Source organism: Salmo salar, chromosome ssa16 (genome assembly GCF_905237065.1).
Source record: "Salmo salar chromosome ssa16, Ssal_v3.1, whole genome shotgun sequence".
Taxonomy (NCBI): Eukaryota; Metazoa; Chordata; class Actinopteri; order Salmoniformes; family Salmonidae; genus Salmo; species Salmo salar.
Genome location: NC_059457.1, coordinates 42,438,057 through 42,458,492, shown reverse-complemented (window position 1 = coordinate 42,458,492; position 20,436 = coordinate 42,438,057). Strand labels below are relative to the sequence as shown.

General features: G+C 42.6%; 2 protein-coding genes across 3 annotated transcripts; one reads left to right on the top strand and one right to left on the bottom strand.

Moving 5' to 3' along the window:
• The first annotated feature begins 93 nt into the window (after positions 1-93).
• LOC106573882 (transmembrane protein 79) lies at positions 94-5,140 on the top strand. 2 transcript variants are annotated; one of them, XM_045697283.1, is made up of 5 exons: positions 94-309; positions 1,897-2,184; positions 2,319-2,873; positions 3,816-4,029; positions 4,415-5,140. In XM_045697283.1, exons 2-5 carry the CDS (start codon positions 1,920-1,922, stop codon positions 4,671-4,673), a joined length of 1,293 nt encoding a protein of 430 aa, XP_045553239.1. In that variant the 5' UTR covers positions 94-309; positions 1,897-1,919; the 3' UTR covers positions 4,674-5,140. The 2 variants fall into 2 exon arrangements, with proteins under 2 accessions (XP_045553239.1, XP_014004788.1); XM_014149313.2 differs by lacking the exon at positions 94-309 and adding an exon at positions 1,065-1,196.
• LOC106573879 (proprotein convertase subtilisin/kexin type 4) lies at positions 5,068-20,167 on the bottom strand. Its single transcript, XM_014149305.2, has 15 exons — positions 19,830-20,167; positions 19,614-19,718; positions 19,415-19,510; positions 19,127-19,249; positions 18,671-18,747; positions 18,465-18,553; positions 18,181-18,353; positions 17,817-18,029; positions 17,443-17,543; positions 17,231-17,334; positions 16,864-16,981; positions 16,335-16,514; positions 12,707-12,831; positions 12,156-12,275; positions 5,068-5,716 (listed from the first exon to the last, which is right to left on the bottom strand). Exons 1-15 carry the CDS (start codon positions 19,980-19,982, stop codon positions 5,175-5,177), a joined length of 2,319 nt encoding a protein of 772 aa, XP_014004780.1. The 5' UTR covers positions 19,983-20,167; the 3' UTR covers positions 5,068-5,174.
• Between the last annotated feature and the right edge of the window lie 269 nt (positions 20,168-20,436).

Below are 20,436 nucleotides of genomic sequence, written 5' to 3'. Positions count from 1 at the left end.
GAATTGTCCCATTATCCAAACTGTTACACTGAGAATCATTGAATGACTGCTAGTTTAAGTAAATTGTTACTTGTCCTCATTTTAGCTATTGGTACCCACCGCAGTCATTATGGAATGGCACGTAGCGTTGAACAAAGGAACTGATTAGCTGACACTGCCATTCCAAAATGGCTGCTTTAGCTTCTACTACTTAGCATGAGGATTGAAAGGGCCATTTTCTGGAAAAACTAGTGGTCATTCAATTTCGATCTAACAATTGGGATAATGGGACAATTTGGAGTACAACGTATTTATCATCTCTGGACTAAGGTATGTTTTTTGAGCCATATCTCACTCCGGCTCCACGGTGTCTTAATCTAAATAGGAATCCTGTCCGACCCCAGTGCAGCTGTAAGCAAGCATAGGGTCAATCTATTCTGGCTACCTTTACAGTGCCTTTAGCACACTATAGAAATGTCATGTGTCCTATGACTTCCATGGTTTAGCCTATTTGTTTTGTTTTTGTACATGGAATTTTGACAAGAATGAATATTCAGAAACTAAACTTGTCAAACTTGAACATACCCCTCCCATTAAACAGACCTTCCCACCAAAGCTATAGTGAAATCCTACTCTAAAGCCAGTTTCCCCCACATGTGGCAGGAACACAAAGACTGCTATTGTCTGTGCCTATTCTCTTACCTTTCTAAAGTTTCAACATGCTTCACAAATCAGTCTCAGGGGTTGGCACCTGGTCACCTTTCAGTCGACACTAAGGTCTGAGTGGGTTAATTTCATACTGCTTTTGGAAACCCGTCTAGAGTTTGCAAATCTGAGTTGAAATAACTTTGCATGTGATTTGTTTTGAATTCTCTGTGTGTACCATAACACTTTACAGGAGGCTGATTTATTTGATGATCAACTCCAGGTGACTTCCTGTTTAAGTTTTAAGTAATGTTTTATTTTCTAAATATCTGGACCCAACAGCAGAGCCCCAAACCCCCCCGTGTATCCGCTTTGGATTTATTTGCTCCATATGGTCTGTGTGACATGGTACCCAGAAAGTGTGTGGGCGGGGGCTAAAACGTAGTATTTTGTCCGTCTTGAAATTTGATTCAGAAGTTGAGACTGTATACCAGATTCTAGAAGACAAAAGTTGGGGGAAGGAAAAAAAACGAAGAAATTGAAACAATAGTAATTCTGCATCCCTAGAAAAAGTAAGTATATTAAGCATCTTTTAATCGAATAGAAGTGTGTAGGCTACTTTCTCTGTATGGATTTTGACTGTCTGTCCATATGACTACTATTTATAAACTAAGCTATTGAATAGTGGCTTCATCAGACCTAAATGATGAGGCTATCGTTTATATTGCTCCTCTTGTTATTATTAGTAATTTGATTTGGGAATATCAGATGTATGTACTATTTATGATCAATAGACTACCATTTCAACCATCAAGTATCCTATTCAAAGAAAAATGGTAATATCCTAATCAATGAATGCAACTGGCAACAATTAATCTGCAACAGAACAGCAAATGCACATTTTCTCTTGCGTGCGCGTTCCGTTTGAGTCAATTGGTCATTTCAATTCGATGGCTCACTTTCCAAAATCTGAACAAAATGTTATGATAGTCTAGTAAATCCGTCTTTTGTTTGGAGAATGAACCCCAGTCGTGACGTGTTTGGTTTAGTTGCGTGTCAGTCCTAAAATCAGACGACTAGCCGCCCTTCACGATTGGCGCTGCCCCAAGGGCCGATTCCAAATTCAATCCCCAGATGTTCATAATACAGCCTGTCGCGAATGCGGTGGACCCTTCGAACCTCGCGTGCGGAGATGCAAACAATATCAATACGACCGATATTGTCATGTTATTGTAGGGTTCACATAGTAAATGTGAAATTGTCTATCTACAGTTAGTTCTGTAGGCTGTGCGACGATGTCGGGGCGTCAAGCCACCAACCCAGAAGATGGCAAAGAGATTGACAGTGTGAAGGAGTCCATCAGTGACATCATCAATCAACTGCAGGATATTGACCCAGCCAGGCTGTCATTCTCTCCATTCCTCGACCTGGACACTCAGATCTCTTTAGCACCAGTGTCTGACAGTCCTGAATCTTCAGTGGAGGAGCTCCACTCCTCTTCTCACTCAGTCATTGGCTCTCACCACTCCCTGGAAGCCCTGCCAGCCGATCAACTTGTCCGTAAGTGATAATAGAACAAACACATTTTTTATTTGAGTGCCACTAATTAAATGTGCAGATTGGGTGACATTCATTATTCACAACATTGAACATATGGTGGCAGAAATATGTTGATTATGCTTTGTTTTGTACAGAGCTTGATTCCTGCCACCAGCAACCCAGCGAGGGCTTCAAAGCAGAGCGAAGACCGCAAGAGGGGAAAGAGGGAGTTCAGGATGGAACTACTTCAAGTCCGATTGCTCCTGTGCACAATTTGGAAGACCCGGTGGAAAACTGCATCAGCACTCCAAATCCAGCCTCTCGCAGAGACATTCCCAATGGCACAGACACACAGAGATGGAGTCCAGAATCCAACAATCTGGAGTCCACCATTGATGAAGGCCAACCGTTGCTCGGCTTGCCACCGGAGAGCATAGAGTTGACTATGTGGAGTTCCCAAGATCAAGAGACTTGTGAGGCTGTCCCAGAGGTGGCAGACAAGAGACTGTGGTGCTGCTGCTGTAGATGTTGCCAAAGTGGCCGCGTTCCTGCTGTGTGCTCAGTCCTGGCCTCCCTTCTGTTTACTGCAGGGCTTCTCTATGCACTTTATTTCTATGTTCCCATAGATTCCCCAGACTGCCCTGACATGGTCAGCCGCCTCACTTTCACACTTTGCTGCTGTGCCGTTGCTGCAGTCCCCATCTTGTTGGGTATGTCTGAATAATTGTTTTCATATGCGACTCAAACAACACAACTGTCACACTGGGCACAGACATTAGTTGAACATCTAGTTTAGATTTACATTTGGTTGTTGTCAACAAACATGAAATCAAAGAAAATGTCACGTCATTGGATTTAGGTAAAAAGTTGGGAGAAAAGATGTAATCCCCTTACGTTGATGACTTTTTGCAAATCCAATCATTTCCCCACATTGATTCAAAGTCATCACATTTTCTTTTTTGTTGTTGAAATGACATGGAAACAACGTTGATTCAACCTGTTTTTGCTCAGTGGCACCCCACTTTTATACTGAGCTCTACAAACCTACTTATTTAGTTGGAGCAATCAATCTCCCAAAAAGCGCTTGAATGCAGTATTAAGTGATTTTAGGTTTTCTAGTAGTCCACGTCTCATAATTTGTCTAAGGCTTAGTCTTTGTCAACACATTCAACCTCAAGGCAATGCAAGTCTTACTGAAGCACTGGCAATTTCCTCCCCTTTCTTATAAATAGCTTAACATGGAAACTAGAATAGAAAAGATGAGGGTAACTAGTTCTCCAGTCTCCTGGGCAGTGTCCCAATAGTTTCTCATTACTTTCCTCATCTCCTTTTCTTTCTACTGAAAGGACTTGACTGTAGAAAGCAACATGGCTAAAAACAAATCCTTTCACATATTTGGTTTTCGAGTTTTATTGGTCGAATGTTATATGTTCAAGCAGGAAAGATCGGTTTTCAAGTATTAATAGTCATATGTTCAAGCAGAAAAGGAGGGTATTATCAAAGACTGGACTAAGCATCAGTTCAAAAGCAGTTTTTCTTCAAACTAGGATGCTGAAGACTCATAATGCCAGACAAAATCAAAACAGACCATTAGGTGTTTTGTGTTGTGTTTCCAAATTTCAATACTAACATACCTATTACTCCCCCTCTAGCTATGCTGATTGGTGCTATGTGCCAGTTCTGCACTGGGTCTTTAAATCCAGTTGAGGCTCTCCACAGAAGACCGGCCATTCAGCAGCTGTTTGTCTCCGCGTCTATGGAGCAGTTGTTTCTCTACGTTCTCAATCTGTTGGTTCTGGCTACATTCCTGCCTCAAGACCAGCTGCGGGTGGTGCCCATTTTGACTGGAGTTTTCGTTGGTGGGAGGTGAGTGGTTTCAAAGTCATTGATTGCTCAGTGAGTGAAAAGAGTGACGTGTCACTATGCTCTAGAATGGACGGCAGGTAGCTTAGCGGTTAGGAGCATTGGGCTAGTAACTGAAAGGTTATTGGTTCAAATCCCCGAGCCGACTAGGTGAAAAATCTGTCTGTGCCCTTTAGCAAGGCACATAACCCTTATTTCTCCAGGGTGCCCATGAATAATGGTTGATCCCTGGCTCTGACCCCATTCTCCAATGGTGTCGGGGGATTGGGATATGCAAAAATCAAATATCCAATTCACACATGCACATGTTTGAAATAGGACAAATGTAAGCACCTAATTATTATAAAGCTGAACATGTTTTAAGTTTATCCTCATTTTATTCCTATAGGCTTATCTACTGGCTCTGCTTCCACATGTGTAGCCCCTGGAGAGGCTTTGGATCGGGGATCACTGTTTTCCCACTCCTTGCCATGGTGGCTTTCAATCTGTACTGTCTGTACGACTTGAGCCTCAGACAGCTGCTCTTTGGGTCGGAGGACAGACTCTATTATGAGACCACCCCTTCATCCTGGCCTCTGGAGGTGTCACAGAGCTCCAGTGGCAAATCAGATAGTGTCATACCCACGGACATCTTGGAAACTCAGTAAGGAGGAGAGCACTGTCCCTTATAACTTAAAGAGAAAGCTTAGAACCCAGAAATAGCCCATTCCTGTGGTCTGAAGTTCAGCAGAGCTTCACAGAATGCCACTAACCTCTAAGTCTGTAAAGGCTTAAGTTGTATTTTGCTCCTCATATACAGGACCTTTTTATGTGGATTCATGCTTATTATCTGAAATGCAAGAGCCGTTCCTCCCTTTAGTTGTGGAGGAAGTCTTTGAACAATGTTCTACTTCTAAATGTGTGTCCTTTTAAGCTATTCCAGTGCCTATATTTAATGTTCTGTGAAGTATTTTGACTTAAAAGTTATAATTGCAAATGGATGGATATTCTACCAACTGATGTGTTCTTATAAAAACCACTGAATGCAACTTGGGTCCAAAATAGACATTTATTTTATCCATCTAAAAGTTTGTAAATGATACTGAAGTAACAATAAAAGCTATTTGGAAAATAATTTCTTCTGTTTGTCTACAGAATTTTATTATTGGCTACTTTAATGTTGACTGAAGCGTGTCAAATTCCTCTTGAAGTGAAGTATTGGGAATGTTGGTGAATGTAGATGCTCTGTCGCTGTTCTCTGCCTGGTCTTCTGTAATACGGAAGACCACCATCTCCACATCCCTGGCCTCCTCACTGCTGCTATGACTGGTGCTGCTGTCCACTTCGTTCCTGGCAGCGAACGCCCTGCTCACCATCCATGTAATCGCCCACATGATGCACAAAATCACCAGCGGCCCTCCCATCAGGATACCAAGAACTGCTGCCGTCCGCTCCATGCCACTGGTCACTTTACCTCTGTGGTCCCAGGGGTAAACAGGGGGGCTACAGGTACCAAGACGAAAATCCAGGATGGAATACGGAGGGCAGTCCAGACAGTTTGTGTCCTGTTTCCCAAAACAAGTGTGGCAGCTGTGATGGCAGGGTAAGCACTTCCGATGGGAGCGGGTGCTGTTTCCATCTGACTCATAGTAGTGAGGTGGACAGGACATCAGGCAGATGCTCTCAAACACGTACAATGGGTAGACACACTCTAAAAAAGGAGGATCCTTACTTGGTTAGTAACATTTTCAAACTGTCTTATAGAATGTGACATTACAGTGTGCAACTGTTTCATTGTAAAATATACTGAACAAAAATATAAAAACACAACATGTAAAGTGTTGGTCCGATGTTTCATGAGCTGAAATAAAAGATTCCAGATATTCTCCATACACGCAAAAAGTGTATTTCAAATCAAATTGTATTTGTCACATGCGCCGAATACAAGAGGGGTAGACCTTAGTGAAATGCTTACTTACAAGCCCTTAACCGACAATGCAGTTAAGAACAATAAGTGTTAAGTAAAAAAAAATGGATAAATAACAATTAAAGAGCAGCAGTAAAATAACAGTAGCGAGGCTATATACAGGGGTTACTGGTAAAGAGTCAATGTGCGGGGGCACAGGTTAGTTGAGGTAATATGTACATGTAGGCAGATTTAAAGTGACTATACATAGATAACAGAGTTACAGCAGTGTAAAGGGGGGGGGCAATGCAATAGTCTCGATAGCCATTTGATTAGCTGTTCAGGAGTCTTATGGCTTGGGTGTAGAAGCTGTTAAGAAGCCTTTGGGACCTAGACTTGGCACTCCGGTACCGCTTGCCGTGCGGTAGCAGAGAACAGTCTATGACTAGGGTGGCTGGAGTCTGACAACTTTTAGGGCCTTCCTTTGACACCGCCTGGTATAGAGGTCCTGGATGGCAGGAAGCTTGGCCCTAGTTATGTACTGGGCCGTACGCACTACCCTCTGTAGTGCCTTGCGGTCAGAGGCCGAGCAGTTGTCATACCAGGCGGTGATGCAACCCGTCAGGATGCTCTCAATGGTGCAGCTGTAGAACCTTTTGAGGACCCATGCCAAATCTTTTCAGTCTCCTGAGGGGGAATAGGCTTTGTCGTGCCCTCTTCACGACTGTCTTGGTGTGTTTTGACCATGATAATTTGTTGGTGATGCGGACACCAAGGAACTTGAAGCTCTCAACCTGCTTCACTACAGCCCAGTCGATGAGAATGGGGGTGTGCTTGGTCCTCCTTTTCCTGTAGTCCACAATCATCTCCTTTGTCTTGATCACATTGAGGGAGAGGTTGTTATCCTGCCACTACACAGGATAGGTCTCTGACCTCCTCCATTTAGGCTGTCTCATCGTTGTCGGTGATGAGGCCTACCACTGTTGTGTCGTCTGCAAACTTAATGATAGTGTTGGAGTCGTGCCTGGCCATGCAGTCATGAGTGAACAGGGAGTACAGGAGGGGACTGAGCACTCACCCCTGAGGGGCCCCCGTGTTGAGGATCAGCATGGCAGATGTGTTGTTACCTACCCTTACAACTTGGGGGGGCACGTCAGGAAGTCCAGGATCCAGTTGCAAAGGGAGGTGTTTAGTCCCAGAGTCCTTAGCTTAGTGATGAGCGTTGAGGGCACTATGGTGTTGAACACAGAGCTGTCGTCAATGAATAGCATTCTCACATAGGTGTTCCTTTTGTCCAGATGGGAAAGGGCAGTGTGGAGTGCGATTGAGTCAAACTGGACTGGGTCTAGGGTTTCTGGGATAATGGTGTTAATGTGAGCTATGACCATCCTTTCAAAGCACCTCATGGCTACAGATGTGAGTGCTACGGGTCGGTAGTCATTTAGGCAGGTTACCATAGTGTTCTTAAGCACAGGGACTATGGTGGTCTGTTTGAAACATGTTGGTCTTACTGACTCAGTCAGAGACAGATTGAAAATATCAGTGAAGACACTAGAGGTCGACCGATTAATCGGAATGGCCGATTAATTAGGGCCGATTTCAAGTTTTCATAACAACCGATTTTTTTGACTATTTAATTTTTTATTTTTTATTATACACCTTTATTTAACTCGGCAAGTCAGTTAAGAACACATTCTTATTTTCAATGACGGCCTAGGAACGGTGGGTTAACTGCCTTGTTCAGGGGCAGAATGACAGATTTTTACCTTGTCAGCTCGGGGATTTGTTTTTGCAACCTTCCGGTTACTAGTCCAACGCTCTAAACACCTGCCTTACATTGCACTCCACGAGGAGCCTGTGTGGCAGGCTGACTTCCTGTTACGAGAGGGCAGCAAGAAGCCAAGGTAAGTTGCTAGCTAGCATTAAACTTATCTTATAAAAAACAATCAATCTTAACATAATCACTAGTTAACTACACATGGTTGATGATATTACTAGTTTATCTAGCGTGTCCTGCGTTGCATATAATCGATGCGGTGCCTGTTAATTTGTCATTGAATCACAGCCTACTTCGACAAACGGGTGATGATTTAACGAGCGCATTTGCGAAAAAAGCACTGTCGTTGCACCAATGTACCTACCCATAAACATCAATGCCTTTCTTTAAAATCAATACACAAGTATATATTTTAAACCTGCATATTTAGTTAATATTGCCTACTAACATGAATTTCTTATAACTAGGGAAATTGTGTCACTTCTCTTGCGTTCCGTGCAAGCAGTCAGGGTATATGCAGCAGTTTGGGCCGCTTGGCTCATTGCGAACTGCGAAAGTCCATTTATTCCTAACAAAGGCCGTAATTAATTATGACATAACATTGAAGGTTGTACAATGTAACAGCAATATTTAGACTTAGGGATGCCATCCGTTAGATAAAATACGGAACGGTTCCGTATTTCACTGAAAGAACAAACGTTTTGTTTTCGAAATGATAGTTTCCGGATTCGACCATTTTAATGACCAAAGGCTCGTATTTCTGTGTGTTATTATGTTATAATTAAGTCTATGATTTGATAGAGCAGTCTGACTGAGCGATGGTAGGCACCAGCAGGCTTGTAAGCATTCATTCAAACAGCAGCTCTTTGCAATGCTTCAAGCATTGTGCTGTTTATGACTTCAAGCCTATCAACTCCCGAGATTAGGCTGGTGTAACCGATGTGAAATGGCTAGCTAGTTAGCGGGGTGCGCGCTAATAGCGTTTCAAACGTCACTCGCTCTGAGACTTTGAGTAGTTGTTCCCCTTGCTCTGCATGGGTAACGCTGCTTCGAGGGTGGCTGTTGTCGATGTGTTCCTGGTTCGAGCCCAGGTAGGAGCGAGGAGAGGGACGGAAGCTATACTGTTACACTGGCAATACTACAGTGCTTATAAGAACATCCAATAGTCAAAGGTATATGAAATACAAATCGTATAGAGAGAAATAGTCCTATAATTCCTATAATAACTACAACCTAAAACTTCTTACCTGGGAATATTAAAAGGAACCACCAGCTTTCATATGTTCTCATGTTCTGAGCAAGGAACTTAAATGTTAGCTTTTTTACATGGCACATATTGCACTTTTACTTTCTTCTCCAACACTTTGTTTTTGCATTATTTAAACCAAATTGAATATGTTTCATTATTTATTTGAGGCTAAATAGATTTTATTGATGTATTATATTAAGTTAAAATAAGTGTTCATTCAGTATTGTTGTAATTGTCATTAATACAAATTTTAAAAAATGGCCGATTAATCGGCATCGGCTTTTTTTGGTCCTCCAATTATTGGTATCGGCGTTGAAAAATCATAATCGGTCGACCTCTAGAAGACAGTTGCCAGTTGGTCAGCGCATGCTCGGAGTACACGTCCTGGTAATCCGTCTGGCCCCGCGGCCTTGTGAATGTTGACCTGTTTAAAGGTCTTACTCGCATCAGCGACGGAGAGCTTGATCACGCTGATGCTCTCATGTATGCTTCAGTGTTGCTTGCCTCGAAGCGAGCATAGAAGTAATTTAGCTAGTCTGGTAGGCTCGTGTCACTGGGCAGCTTGCGGCTGTGCTTCCCTTTGTAGTCTAATAGTTTGCAAGCCCTGCCAAATCTGATGAGCGTCGGAGCCGGTGTAGTAGGATTCAATCTTAGTGCTGAATTTACACTTTTGCCTGTTTGATGGTTCGTAAGAGGGCATAGCGGGATTTCTTATAAGCGTCCGGGTTAGAGTCCCGCTCCTTGAAAGCGGCAGCTCTACCCTTTAGCTCAGTGCCGATGTTGCCTGTAATCCATGGCTTCTGGTTGGGATATGTATGTACAGTCACTGTGGGGACGTCGTCATCAATGCACTTATTGATGAATCCAGTGACTGATATGGTGTACTCCTCAATGCCATCGGAAGAATTCCGGAACATATTCCAGTCTGTGCTAGCAAAACAGTCCTGTAGCTTAGCATCTGCGTCATCTGACCACTTCTTTATTGACCGAGTCACTGGTGCTGCCTGCTTAAGTTTTGCTTGTAAGCAGGAATCAGGAGGATAGAATTATGGTCCAATTTTCCAAGTGGAGGGCGAGAGAGAGCTTTGCTATCCATCTCTGTGTGTGGAGTAAAGGTGGTCTAGAGTATTTTTTTTCATCTGGTTGCACATTTAACATGCTGGTAGAAATTAGGTAAAACGGATTTAAGTTTCCCTGCATTAAAGTCCCCGGCCACTAGGAGTGCCGCCTCTAGATGAGCATTTTCTTGTTTGCTTATGGCCGTATACAGCTCATTGAGCGCGGTCTTAGTGCCAGAATTGGTTTGTGGTGGTAAAAGACAGCTACGAAAAATATAGATAAACCCTCTTGGTAAATATTGTGGTCTACAGCTTATCATGAGATACTATACCTCAAGCGAGCAAAACTTTGAGACTTCCTTACTATTAGATTTCGTGCACCAGCTGTTGTTTACAAATATACAGACCGCCACCCCTTGTCTTACCGGAGGCGGCTGTTCAATCTTGCCGATTCAGCGTAAACCCCGGCAGCTGTATGTTATTCATGTCATCGTTCAGCCACGACTCAGTGAAACATAAGATATTACAGTTTTTAATGTCCCGTTGGTAGGATATTCGTGATCGTAGTTTGTCTATTTTGTTATCCAATGATTGTACATTGGCTAATAGGACTGATGGTAGAGGCAGATTACCCACTCACCGACGGATCCTTACAAGGCACCCCGACCTACATCCCCGATATCTCTGTCCCTTTCTCATGCGAATCACTGGGATTTGGGCCTTGTCGGGTGTCTGAAGTAAATCCTAAGCGTCTGACTCGTTAAAGAAAAATCTTCGTCCAGTACGAGGTGAGTAATCGCTTTCCTGATATCTAGAAGCTCTTTTCGGTCATAAGAGACGGTGGCAGAAACATTATGCACAAAATAAGTTTCAAATAAGGAGACTGTAAAACGGCAGCCATCTCCTCCAAATTTCTTGCACAAATTTGTTTACATCTCTGTTAGTGAGAATTTCTCCTTTGCCAAGATAATCCATCCACCTGACAGGTTTGGCATATCAAGAAGCTGATTAAACAGCATGATCATTACACAGGTGAACCTTGTGCTAGGAACAATAAAAGGCCACTTTAAAATGTGCAGTTTTGTCACACAACACAATACCACAGATGCCTCAAGTTTTGAAGGAGCGAGCAATTGGCATGCTGACTTCAGGAATGTCCACCAGAGCTGTTGCCAAGAATTGCATGTTAATTTCTCTACCATAAGACGCCTCAAGTCGTTTTAGAGACTTTGGCAGTACGTCCAACCGGCCTCACAACCGCAGACCACATGTAACCACGCCAGCCCAGGACCTCCACATCCGGCTTCTTCTCCTACGGGATCGTCTGAGACGAGCCACCCGGACAGCTGATGGAACTGAGGAGTATTTCTGTCTGTAATAAAGTCCTTTTGTGGGGAAAAACTCTTTCTGATTGGCTGGGCCTGTCTCCCCAATGGGTGGGCCTATGTGTAACCGATGTGAAATGGCTAGTTAGTTAGCGGTGGTGCGCGCTAATAGCTTTTCAAACGGTGACGTCACTCGCTCTGAGACCTGAAGTGGTTGTTCCCCTTGCGTTGCAAGGGCCGTGGCTTTTGTGGCGCGATGGGTAACGATGCTTCGTGGGTGTCAGTTGTTGATGTGTGCAAGGGTCCCTGGTTCGAGCCCAGGTGGGGGCGAAGAGAGGGACGGAACCTACACTGTTACATTGGTGCCGTGACCCAGATCATTGGTTGCTGCGGAAAAGGAGGAGGTCAAAAGGGGGGTGAGTGTAACCGAGGTGAAATGGCTAGTTAGTTAGCGGTGGTGCGCGCTAATAGCGTTTCAATCAGTGATGTCACTCGCTCTGAGACCTGAAGTGGTTGTTCCCCTTGCGTTGCAAGGGCCGCGGCTTTTGTGTAACGATGCTTCGTGGGTGTCAGTTGTTGATGTGTGCAAGGGTCCCTGGTTCGAGCCCAGGTGGGGGCGAAGAGAGGGACGGAACCTACACTGTTACATATGCCCACCCATGGCTGCGCCCCTGCCAGGTCAAGTTAAAATCCATAGATTAGGGCCTAATGAATTTATTTAAATTGCCTGATTTCCTTAAATGAACTGTAACTCAGTAAAATCATTAATTGTCGCATGTTGAGTTTATATTTTTGTTCAGTATAAATTCAGGGTATGGTTGATGTTGCTGCCTACCTTCACAGCTGCCATTAGAGTTCCCCACTGCACACTGCTGTATCACTGACCTCTCCATGCGACGGCCTGCCATGTGTTCATCTGTCCCATGCAACTCCAGATGAAATTTCAACAGGACGCCTATGGACAAAGAAAAAAAATGAGTTTGTGCTTGAGTACATTGTAGAAAATGTCCATTGCACAATCTAAAGCATACAAATCCTGTCCTAAATTGTAACTGTGTGAGAAATTATGGAACAAAAACAAATAATTTTCATGTCATGAGTACATTGAGTAGTATCTTTTGATGAGGTGTGCGCTTGAACGGGAAGGACTACAAAAGAAAGCGAGAGCCAAACAGTGCCAGCCTCCGTCACATCAGCTGCAGCACTGAGTTCATTTGATTTCTAATACTAGTTAAAGATGACAAATGTTCTGTTTCTAATTAATGTTGTGTACTATTTCTTTCTGTAACTAATTTAATTGAAATACTAGAGATGAGTTTTAAGACACTCGCTGTGTTATTGAAGTTGACACCTTAAATTGAAACATCTTTGTTTTTGTCAGTGTACCTCTGTTGGTTGAATCTCCGTTGTTTTCTATCCGTAGAACCCAATATCCGCAGGGATCCTCATCCCAGCAGTGTGTACTCATGAAGGCCCAGTCTGAGAAACCTGTAGACATTTTATCGTAAGGCCTGTGAAGCAACATTGAATTAGAATATTTTAGTACACTGAAGACCTCTTGTTGCATATTGAAACCCTGATACTTCACCATTATGCCATATATATATATATATATATATATATATATATATATGAACTCAGCAAAAAAATAAACGTCCTCTCACTGTCAAGTGCATTTATTTTCAGCAAACTTAACATGTGTAAATATTTGTATGAACATAACAAGATTCAACAACTGAGACATACACTGAACAAGTTCCACAGACATGTGACTAACAGCAATTGAATAATGTGTCCCTGAACAAAGGGGGTGTCAAAATCAAAAGAAACAGTCAGTATCTGGTGTGGCCACCAGCTGCATTAAGTACTGCAGTGCATCTCCTCCTCATGGACTGCACCAGATTTGCCAGTTCTTGCTGTGAGATGTTACCCCACTCTTCCACCAAGGCACCTGCAAGTTCCTGGACATTTCTGGGGGGAATGGCCCTAGCCCTCACCCTCCGATCCAACAGCTCCCAGACGTGCTCAATGGGATTGAGAACCGGGCTCTTCGCTGGCCATGGCAGAACACTGACATGCCTGCCTTGCAGGAAATCACGCACAGAATGAGCAGTATGGCTGGTGGCATTGTCATGCTGGAGGGTCAGGATGCTGGAGGGTCATGTCAGGATGAGCCTGCAGGAAGGGGACCACATGAGGGAGGAGGATGTCTTCCCTGTAACGCACAGTGTTGAGATTGCCTGCAATGACAACAAGCTCAGTCCGATGATGCTGTGACACACCGCCCCAGACCACGATGGACCCTCCACCTCCAAAATCGATCCCGCTCCAGAGTACAGGCCTCGGTGTAACGCTCATTCCTTAGACGATAAACGCAAATCCAACCATCACTCCTGGTGAGACAAAACCGCGACTCGTCAGTGACGAGCATTTTGTGCCAGTCCTGTCTGGTCCAGCAAAGGTGGGTTTGTGCCCATAGGCGACATTGTTGCCGGTGATGTCTGGTGAGGACCTGCCTTACAACAGGCCTACAAGCCCTCAGTCCAGCCTCTCTCAGCCTATTGCGGACAGTCAGCACTGATGGAGGGATTGTGCGTTCCTGGTGTAAATCGGGCAGTTGTTGTTGCCATCCTGGACCTGTCCCGCAGGTGTGATGTTCGGATGTACTGATCCTGTGCAGGTGTTGTTACACATGGTCTGCCACTGCGAGGACGATCAGCTGTCTGTCCTGTCTCCCTGTAGCGCTGTCTTAGGCGTCTCACAGTACGGACATTGCAATTTATTGCCCTAGCCACATCTGCAGTCCACATGCCTCCTTGCAGCATGCCTAAGGCACGTTCACGCAGATGAGCAGGTACCCTGGGCATCTTTCTTTTGGTGTTTTTCAGAGTCAGTAGAAAAGGTCTCTTTTGTGTCCTAAGTTTTCCTAACTGTGACCTTAATTGTCTGTAAGCTGTTAGTGTCTTAACGACCGTTCCACTGGTGCATGTTCATTAATTGTTTATGGTTCATTGAACAAGCATTGGAAACAGTGTTTAAACCCTTTACAGTGAAGATCTGTGAAGTTATTTGGATTTTTACGAATTCTCTTTGAAAGACAGGGTCTTGAAAAAAGGACGTTTCTTTTTTGTTTCTGAGTTTATGATTTGTACATAGTCTAGTTTAGAGATAATGGCTTTTGTAGAAAGCCAAGGAGTCAGCTGATCTTTCCATTGTGGAAAATGTTCCTGGCTCCTCCCTTTATTTCTGCACATTGTGTCTTGAATGCTCAATATACAGTTGAAGTCGGAAGTTTACATACACCTTAGCCAAATACATTTAAACTCAGTTTTTCACAATTCCTGACATTTAATCCTAGTAAAAATTCCCTGTCTTAGGTCAGTTAGGATCACCACTTTATTTTAAGAATGTGAAATGTCAGAATAATAGTAGAGAGAATGATTTATTTCAGCTTTTATTTCACATTCCCAGTGGGTCAGAAGTTTACATACACTCAATTAGTATTTGGTAGCGTTGCCTTTAAATTGTTTAACTTGGGTGAAACGTTTCGGATAGCCTTCCACAAGCTTCCCACACACACATACACATACAGTACCAGTCAAAAGTTTAGACACACCTACTCATTCCAGGGTTTTTCTTTATTTTTCTATTTTCTACATTGTAGAATAATAGTGAAGACATCAAAACTATAAAATAGCACATATGGAATCATATAATTACCAAAAAAGTGTTAAAACAAATACAAATATATTTCATATTTCATATTTGAGATTCTTCTAAGTAGCCACCCTTTGCCTTGATGACAGCTTTGCACACTCTTGGCATTTTCTCAACCAGCTTCATGAGGTAGTCACCTGGAATGCATTTCAATTAACAGGTGTGCCCATTTAAAAGTTAAATAGTGGAATTGATATCCTTCTTAATGCGTTTGAGCCAATCAGTTGTGTTGTGACAAGGTAGGGTTGGTAGACAGAAGATAGCCCTATTCGGTAATAGACCAAGTCCATATTATGGCAAGAACAGCTCAAATAAGCAAAGAGAAACGACAGTCCATCATTACTTTAAGACATGAAGGTCAGTCAATGCGGAAAATTAAGAACTTTGAAAGTTTATTCAAGTGCAGTTGCAAAAACCAAGCGCTATGATGAAACTGGCTCTCATAAGGACCGCCACAGGAAAGGAAGACCCCAGAGTTACCTCTGCTGCAGAGGATAAGTTCATTAGAGTTACCAGCCTCAAATTGCAGCCCAAATAAATGCTTCACAGAGTTCAAGTAACAGACATCTCAACATCAACTGTTCAGAGGAGACTGTGTGAATCAGTCCTTCATGGTCGAAATGCTGCAAAGAAACCACTAAAAAAGGACACCAATAAGAAGAAGACTTGCTTGGGCCAAGAAACACAAGCAATGGACATTAGACGGGTGGAAATCTGTCCTTTGGTCTGATGAGTCCAAATTAGAAATGTTTGATTCCAACCGCCCTGTCTGAGACGCAGAGTAGGATAATCTCCGCATGTGTGGTTCCCACCGTGAAGCATGGAGGAGGAGGTGTGATGGTGTGGGGGTGCTTTGCTGGTGACACTGTCAGTGATTTATTTACAATTCAAGGCACACTTAACCCTACCATCCCTCCCCTAATTCGAGTAAAGTAGTAGACGAAAACACTTAAACTGGAAGTAGAAGCCTATACATACTATATACATTTTACAGACACAGTATGGTTTACAATAGTTATCTTTTGTTTGTTTTTAGTCCCATCCTTCAGCTCCACTAAACCCCTCCCATCTATCTCTGAACACCATCAAGTTCTATTTGCCATATATTTTTCCACTGTGCTGTGATGTTTCACAAAAGTTCTGAACCTTTCTATTCTCATAGATTCTACATATTGTAAATTAAATACCTTTTTTTTTCTAAGAGTATTATAATATTATTAATTGATTGACTGACTTTTTAAATCACTTCTATGTATTGCTTTCAATCTTTCTGTCCATTGACTTGGCTGTGCCTTACCTGGTTGTGAGTAAATTGGAGATGGTCTTCTTTGGACTAATGAGGGTGATGGAGAGATCTCCACGTCTGCTATAGCTCAGTGTAAGACGGGCCTGGATGTGCTCCAGAGACCGAATCCAGTTCCTGGTGCCGTGACAAGCTGTCACATTCCACCTCAATGTCAGTTTCCTGCGGAGTTCACTATCAGACAGACATAGCATCAGGTATAACAAATCTAACTGGCCAAGTTGGCATTATGAATTAGTGGAATTACTTTATCGGTAGTGGCTGGTGGGAGGAGCTTATGGAATGGTATCACACACCACACAAATGGAAACCACATGTTTGACTCCGTTCCATGCATTGCATCCCAGCCATTACAATGAGCCCGTCCTATAGCTCCTCCCACCAGCCTCCACTTCTGTTTATGCTCAAGAAAATCTGAAGATCATGTTTATGTTTACTGTAAACAGCTATAGAACACACTAAGTGGCTGTTTTCCTACTAACTATCCATAAGTGAGATGAAAGGACAAGGATGTTTTCCTTACATGGCTCTAGTAATGAGCTCAATGGTGCATTTCCTTTTAGGTTTGACTGCTTTCCATTTACTGGCCAACTCCACCAGTCTCCCTGCATCCAGTAGCCCATATCCATAGTAATGGCTGACTACAATAAAGCAAATCAGGTGTATGATGCTATAGCTGTACATAGGCAGCCAAATTCTTATATTCTTTCCACTAACTTGTCTTTTGACCAATCTGATTGAAAAAAATATCAGAATTGGGCTGCCTGTCAAAAAGCAGCCCAGTTCATTCATTTCAACTCAATTTCTGGCCCTACAGTCTAGCAAATCACATCCCAGTTTCCCTAAATGGTCAACTATCTACCACTAGAAGGTAGTGCTTTATGTCTCACCAGGTCTTCCAACACCATTAGTCCGCCAATCATGCGTTCGAAGATCTACCGGTCTAGATGCTCGCACCACGAGGTGTTGCACATCACGCCAGTTGAGTGTCGGGCTGTGGGAGAAGTTGGGATATTATCTTCTTTCTCGATGACTCAAAGCCTCAAACTTACAACAAATAGGTTATTGAGTTACAGGTGCACAGAGACAAGAGAATGGTTACTTTGCCTCCAGAGCCAGTGCAATGATTCCAGCAGCCAGAGGGGCAGAGGCAGAGGTCCCAGTATGGTCTGAGGTGCAGGATTGATGCAGGTCGGTGGTGACCTAAAAGGGAAACAACATCCAGGTATTTTGTTGAGGCTTTGCTTACTGTTGCTGTAGGTGGTAAATGTCAGATAAATATTGACCTTTTTCAGAGTTCCACACATCTTCAGCAAACCTTTGCATTCATGTGACTACTTTGTTAAGCACAATTAAACTAAAGCTAAACTAGTCAGATTTAACAGAATGCTTTGTCATTCTAAATGCATATTTTTAAAGAAATATATGAATGTTAAAAACACTAGTGTGGGATGAGTTGGGGACAAAGAGACTTACAATACTGCGGTGATGAAAGCTGCCACCACTGTAGGTCGTTGTTAGAATGGCAGAGCAGGGTTCACTGTAGAAGGGCAGCGTTCCCCTCTCAGTGGTACTACCAACAGACAACGTGTAAATGCTGTTTGTGTAGCCATCGCAGTTGCAGTTGTCAAAGCTGGCGCCCCCATTGCCTGAAGCCCAAACGTAAATGGAACCCAAGCCACCTCGGCCCTGTAAGGTATTGAATATGTTTTTTAAGACTCATTGTATGATCTTACCGGTTTAGTTGCCATGCCGATTACATTGTTTTATCTTATCTAACAAAATGGACACTACTGATGAAACAGGTAATATAGGATAACCAGTACAAGTTGTATCATACATTAGTAATGCCTCTGATAAAGGCTTCTTGGGCCAATGTGTTTGGCCCCTCCAAATTTGTCCCCAAATCTTCAGGTCCCCAGCTGGAGCTGTAGATGTCAATGTGTTGCTGATTCAAATTTAAGGACATGGCTTCTATCAGGTCAGTCACTTGTCCATCCAACATCCGAACTCCTGGACAAAACAGAACAAGTAACAGGATGCAAATTAAAGCAGGATAATTGCAGTACAGTTCTATATGCTATTAAAAGAGACCGAATGACTGAATGTATGGGTAATACTTGCCTCCGATCTTGGCCTGATATGCCACTCCAACCCCACACACCCCATTATTTGCCACTGCTGCCACCACCCCAGCACACCGTGTTCCATGCCTATGGAACAGAAGACAAAAGGGGTTCATCCATACAGAATGTTCTCACATAGTGCACTTCATTCATGATACATGATGTAATATCTTGCATTAAAATGTTAACATCACAGCAAATTACCTCTTCGGTCTGGTCAGAGAGTATTGAGTGTCTGGGTTGGGGTCATTATCGTTCATGTCATAGCTAGCCTGTGGATCCTACAGGTACAATACATTAGGTCTTTATAAGGATCATTTGCCACTTGTATTTTTATTTTTTTTTAAATAATATTTGTCTTTTTCAAAAAAAAATCCTGCACTGTATTGCTGGAACAAAATTCTAAATACATTTCATATTGATGTTCTAGTGCCATTCGGGCAATTTAAAGTATTGATTGGGGACATTTTTGTGGAGGAATGCAACTTTTTCTGGGTGATTTGTGCTTCCCATTAATGTGTTTTTGTATTTTAATTTATATAGGGTATAATCTGTATATTTATGTTGTATTATACAAGGCACATTTGTAAAAGAGACCTAGGTCTCAATGTGTTCCCTGTTAAAATAAAGATTAAATAAAAAATGATAATAACAACTCACATAATTTTCAGCAATGTCTGGGTGGCTTGTCTCTAGGCCATCATCTAAGATGGACACCACCACCCCTTTTCCTGTGTAGCCTTGAGCCCATGCAGCCACCACATTCTGATCAAAGGCCTCACTCTGGAAAAGCAGTTTGAATAAATTATATTTTTTTGTTTTAAAACAAGGATAACCATTTCTTTTCACTCAAGGCAGAAAAAACTAAAACAGGCTGAATAAAAATGTAAAGAGCTTCTATTATGGAAATATACTTCAAACAAAAATGGAAGCTTAATGTTGACATACCAGGTACCACTGCTGATTGAAAAATGGATCAGTTGGTACTGTGAAAGAGTGTCTTCTCTTTCTACTCCTACCAGATTGTTGTGCAAACCAAAGCACCTAAGAAACAGAAAGTACATCATCACACTCATTACAATAAGAGCAATGCTAGGACTGGTTATTCCAGTCAATTTTGGATAGTATTGACCTATTGGCTATTCACCTTAGGGTCCATTTTGAGTCGAAGATTATGCAAATGGTGTGCCTGCAATGATTGCTTTGCCAGCTGTCTATGCTCCATATGGTAATAGTTGCCATCTGGAAATATCTACAAATATAATATGCCAGAAGAAATGAGCTAGTCATAATATGCCAAAAGATCAACACATAAAAATACAAATTATTATATGACATCAACAGTGAACTAACATTGTTTTACCTTTCCCATGTTATGGAAACCATGCTTCTTTGCAATCTTGTTGATTTGTTCAGGAGTGCAATTCAAATGTAGAGCCCAAATGTTGGTGTAGATGACCTCGGCATACATTGTGCACACATACAACATACATAAAAAGCAACTGATATACCTCATTCTGTCTGTTGTTTGAACTGTTCAGCTGATACATTGTTAGTCATCGAGAAGCAACCCTTTCATTTCGCTAACTCTCATGTCTGCAACTTGATTTTAACTGATGTTGACAGTTTCATCACTAACGGTTGTAGCTTGACATTCGAATAGGTCTACTACACGAGCGTGAACAATAACTAATATTCCCGCCACAGATAATCAAGACTGCCGCGCAAATATATGTGCATTGTTTGGTAACTTTTGCGTTGTGTAACATCATTGACAAGACTATGATTTGGGACCGAGGTAAAGACAGTTTCAGATTGGATATTCGACAGATATTCGCCTGTAGTTTTCCTTACGTCCACCAACAGCAGTTAGGGACAATCAACATAGTGACAAATCAAATTTTTCAAATTTCAAACATCTTGGCCATGTTCTGTTATAATCTCCACCTGGCACAGCCAGAAGAGGACTG

What these genes read in the sequence shown, in the direction of transcription:
- LOC106573879 (XM_014149305.2), bottom strand. Translation starts at nt 19,982, where the DNA reads ATGAGGTATATCAGTTGCTTTTTATGTATGTTGTATGTGTGCACAATG. An exon ending in GACTCAAAATGGACCCTAAG is followed by an intron (nt 19,511 to 19,613) that starts GTGAATAGCCAA and finishes TCTGTTTCTTAG; the next exon opens with GTGCTTTGGTTTGCACAACA. An exon ending in CAGACATTGCTGAAAATTAT is followed by an intron (nt 18,748 to 19,126) that starts GTGAGTTGTTAT and finishes TTGTACCTGTAG; the next exon opens with GATCCACAGGCTAGCTATGA.
- LOC106573882 (XM_045697283.1), top strand. Translation starts at nt 1,920, where the DNA reads ATGTCGGGGCGTCAAGCCACCAACCCAGAAGATGGCAAAGAGATTGAC. An exon ending in TGCAGTCCCCATCTTGTTGG is followed by an intron (nt 2,874 to 3,815) that starts GTATGTCTGAAT and finishes CTCCCCCTCTAG; the next exon opens with CTATGCTGATTGGTGCTATG. An exon ending in GGAGTTTTCGTTGGTGGGAG is followed by an intron (nt 4,030 to 4,414) that starts GTGAGTGGTTTC and finishes TTATTCCTATAG; the next exon opens with GCTTATCTACTGGCTCTGCT.